The sequence below is a fragment of the Apis dorsata genome, unplaced genomic scaffold (genome assembly GCF_000469605.1).
Source record: "Apis dorsata unplaced genomic scaffold, Apis dorsata 1.3 scaffold_631, whole genome shotgun sequence".
In the NCBI taxonomy this organism is placed as follows: Eukaryota; Metazoa; Arthropoda; class Insecta; order Hymenoptera; family Apidae; genus Apis; species Apis dorsata.
In genome coordinates, this window is record NW_006263826.1 from 1,356,003 (window position 1) to 1,360,285 (window position 4,283).

Below are 4,283 nucleotides of genomic sequence, written 5' to 3' on the forward strand. Positions count from 1 at the left end.
TTCGTATTCCTCTTTGCAATCGGTCTATTCAAAGCGATTCTCGATTTCTTTCCAATTCTCGTCCGCGTCCGCGTCTTTAAACAGCACCTGTGGGTTAGCAGGAGGGGGAAGGGAGAGAAGAGATGTTGAGTAGGAAGGACAGAGAGAGAGAGAGGGAGAAAAAGAAGAATTCGATCCCTCGATCCCACCTGCTTTGTAAACCTACATGTACAATGCTTTCCAAAGAAAACAATTCACGTGTACCAATGTTTCATGCATAAAAGCAAGAATTAAGAAAGTTTGGTTTTTTTTAATTTTCGAATATTTTTATCATGCATGTGTATGTATTCTGAGAATACAAAATAAGATATGACAATCGAATGAATATAGGGGACAGATTAAAAGGAGAAATTAATGAATTTCAATTTGATGTTTCAGAGTCCGTTTTTAAATCCCGCTCGAGCACTCGGGCCAGCGTTTGTAAGCAACCGTTGGGACAACCATTGGGTTTATTGGGTAGGCCCATTATCCGGAAGCGCAATAGCAGCTCTCCTTCACGAATACGTTCTAAATTCGAAACAATCGAGGGATCCACGAGATATAGATGATGGCGACAATTCATCGATGAGATCTGACGAGGATACTTACGACGATTTGGACAAACCGTCTGGTCCCAAATTCTCCAGCGCGTATGCAACCTATCGTCCAGTTGCTGGAGCATCCTCATCGATCTACAGTGCACCCCCTACTGCCTTGGAACGCGTCGAATCCATTTATGGTGGGACGAAATCGCTCTATTGTAAATCACCTCCCTTGACCAGAGCGAATCTGAATCGTTCGCAAAGTGTGTACGCCAAATCGAGTTCCGGGACGCGGGACGGCTTGATGATCCCTAAACCGGGCCCATTGGTCCCGGCACAAAGCCTATATCCAATTAGAATAGGTCAAACCGGTTCGAACTCGGGCAGGGAGAGTCAACAGCAAAATGGTCAAAATCAAAATTCTCAAAATCATAATAGCACGAATCAGAACATGCAAAATCAGTTGCAACAATGCACTCAAAGTATTTATGGGATCAGGGGGATTTCTACAACTCTCAGTACAAGGGAGAATGGTATCTATGGTGTGTCTACAGGATCTAGTATATACGGGAGGGCTCCAGCTCCTCCTCCAAGTAGTCAAAATTCTCAACAATCGGGTTCGAACGTTCAATCTTCCGCCCAAAATCATCATCAGCAACAGCAACAGCAGCAGCAACAACAGCAGAATGGAACATTGTCCACCAACTCGGATAACGCCGTGAACTCTAGAAGACCGGAAAGTATGTACGGACATGTTTCTAGGCGAAGTGATGATTCTGCGTATGGCAGTTATCAAGGTTCGACGCGAGGGAATTATGGCAAGATACCTGGGCCTCCTGGATCAACAGGACCTTCCAATGGATCAACTTCTCAGTATCGCGAACAAGGAAGACCTAGTCCAGCTGGGCCATTACAACAAAATCAGCAAAATAGTTTCCAAAGAAATTCGCCAAATCCTCAATATTGACTGTAAATTTCATAAATTTGGTGATAATTTTCGTTTAAGATATGAAAGATGGTTAGATTAGACAGTTTAAAGAGAACACGTCTCCTGTTACTGACCTTTATGAAGTTCATTAGAAATTAAGAGCAGTCATTGAATAAAAATGGGGATATGATAAATTTTTGTAGCAACAAAAGGAGATATTGCAGTGCCATTTTATTATTGTTGTTAAAGAATGTAGAGGACAATTGCAGAAAATGTTTAATACTGAAATTGTCATGTTTCATGGATTTTAGAATAATATTGTAATTATGTTCATTGTTTCTTCAAAGTGAAAGTGCAGGATTTAATTGAGATTTCTTAGCAGCAATTTTTAATATACTACTACAATGAATCGAATAAGAAAAAATAATTGTTATCCTGCATTTTATATAAATTTTTTACCTTGCCCTTAGGCATTAATAGATAGATTTTTAAATTAAACTAACTAATCGATTATCAAATTCGATTATCAAAAAAATATTCGAAAGCAATCAATTTTGATATTTTAATGATTAATTATCAAATAGTTTTTTTGATTAATCGGTAAAATAAACTGATCAAAGTTACAATCAGTATACCGCCACACAAGACTGATTTCACAAATATTTTATATATGACGTTAAAGAATAAAAAATATTTCTTATTCATCGAAGATCAAATTTGAAAATTTATGCAACATCTGTTTTGTATAGTTTATTGTCATCGATTTTCGATCTAATAAAAGAAGAACAATTTTATACTACTTTTATATGCGGTTCGATATTTATTTAATATAATATGCTGTGTACGTGTGAATGTATTGTATGTGTGCGCGTAAGCCTATTGTGTGTGAATAAATGTATGAATTAAAATACTATATTTTAAAAACTTATTATAAAGTCAGTACATATTTACAAATATTATGTAAAGTAATTTAATGTAATAGAAAAATGAAAACGAATATTCACCGAAGAATGTAGAAATCGGTAGAATTCAATACAAGTATTTTGTATATATTAAATTTTATATTTATTATTTTTATTGTAGATTATAGAAATGTAGAATTATTGTTATATTCGTTTTGTGCATGAAAGTAGGAAAAAACTTGACAATAAACGATAAAAAAACGATTTAAAAAAATGATATTTATTTTCTATTGAATATTGCTCTTTATATTTACATTTATCTTATAAAATTATTAAAAAAAACGGATATAATATAATTACGATAAAAATTTAAAATATGAAAACGAAACTTGTATTAGCTTAATTTTAGCTTAATTTTATTCTTGTATCTTTTAATTATTTAAAAGAAATATTATTAATTATGAAATAAAATCTATAAAATAATTAATCATTTAATACTTTTTAATATTAATACAATTTTTTTTTAATAATAATTTTTTAATACTAATAATATATTCGATAAATCAATATTTAAATACACGAACGACATCTGTTGACTTAAACTATAATTAATAACCAAATTAAAGAAAAAATAAAGGTCGTAAATAATATTTAATGTACTTTTTCCCGCCACAATCACATACTGAACTGAGTTGTGTCGTCATCTATCGGGATGCAACGAAATCTGCCGCTTATCATACGTTTAACCGATAAAAATTTCGAGAGAAATCGGCACGAAAAATCAAATCGCGAGAAAGGCAATCATCGTTAGTGACTACGAAATCGCTGAAATCCCCAACTTTCAGTCTCGATCTCTCGGGACGTACGTAAAAATCAGCTGATGACGTAACATATAACGAGCGTAAGAAGAAAAGTTAGTCGCATACTCGTGTCGGTGTTGGTGGGCGCGAGACTTGCGCGAGACGAAGTATGGCGTAGGATTCCCTCTGGCCTCTTTCGTTGAGCAGTGTTAAGAGTTCACTCTACTTGGTAGTTTTGTTTGTCTATTATTTCGCTAACGGTAATTACACAAGCGTTTCGTGTGTGTGTCGCGGTATTCTATTGCGAAAAAGTGGTCGTCATCGCTTTTGGAGTCGAAGGTAGATTTATCTTCTTGCAGGGCACGAAAAGGACATCGAGTATCTGTACAGGATGAGCGTCGATGCATATGGACCTAGCAGTCAAACCCTTACGTTTCTCGACACAGAGGAAGCTGATTTAATCGGTGCAGACACGCAGGGTAGCGAATTTGATTTCACCGATTTTACATTACCCTCACCGAGTCAAACTCAAGCTTCGCAACACGATGCTGCCCAAAGTCAACCTAACCAGCCTGTACAGGTTGGTTTTTTAACTCGTCATATGTTCTTCTGAATTTGACCTCTAACCTATATTTTTGTTAATTGACTTTATTGTGTTTCAAGTTTTTGTTTAAATTTGGCTGGTACCTAACCTCATTCAATTTTAGTTTCACCAATTTCTGATATATATCATTTCTATGTCCACGCCTTATCTTGATTTCATGACCTATACATTTTTTTCGTTTTCATGCTATACATAAGAAGTAATTTTTTTATAAATAAAATTTTTATAATGTATAAAATATTGTAAACATAATCTTTTCATATATAAATTAGTTTTTCTAAATATGATTAATATTTTTTCGATGATTAGAGGTTAGGTGATTTTTGCGATAATTAACGTTTCGTATTGTTATGCAAGATAAGTAATTTGTATCATTTCTGATTTATAATTTTATGAATATGAAAAGAAAAATAATAATATAATATAATATCATTGTAAATGAAAAAAAATACATTTTGGATGAGATTTAAAAATATATATATATATATA

The 4,283-nt window shown here is 33.8% G+C and overlaps 2 protein-coding genes across 4 annotated transcripts in view; both read left to right on the top strand.

Annotated features, from left to right (window-relative positions):
- Positions 1-2,643, top strand: part of LOC102671282 (neurogenic protein big brain) — a 13,593-nt gene extending 10,950 nt beyond the window's left edge. The window contains exon 4 of the mRNA XM_006621672.2: positions 418-2,643. Coding sequence (XP_006621735.1) covers positions 418-1,527 — 1,110 coding nt within the window. The 3' untranslated portion in view covers positions 1,528-2,643. The remainder of the gene's footprint in view (positions 1-417) is intronic.
- A 446-nt stretch (positions 2,644-3,089) lies between these two features.
- LOC102671633 (regulator of nonsense transcripts 1) overlaps positions 3,090-4,283 on the top strand; it is a 5,226-nt gene continuing 4,032 nt past the window's right edge. The window contains exons 1-2 of one of the 3 annotated variants that reach the window (XM_006621676.2): positions 3,090-3,450; positions 3,550-3,770. In XM_006621676.2, the coding sequence (XP_006621739.1) occupies positions 3,582-3,770 (189 nt within the window). In that variant the 5' untranslated portion in view covers positions 3,090-3,450; positions 3,550-3,581. Of the gene's footprint in view, positions 3,472-3,549; positions 3,771-4,283 lie in introns of all 3 variants that reach the window. The other 2 variants (XM_006621677.2, XM_006621678.1) reach the window with 2 other exon arrangements.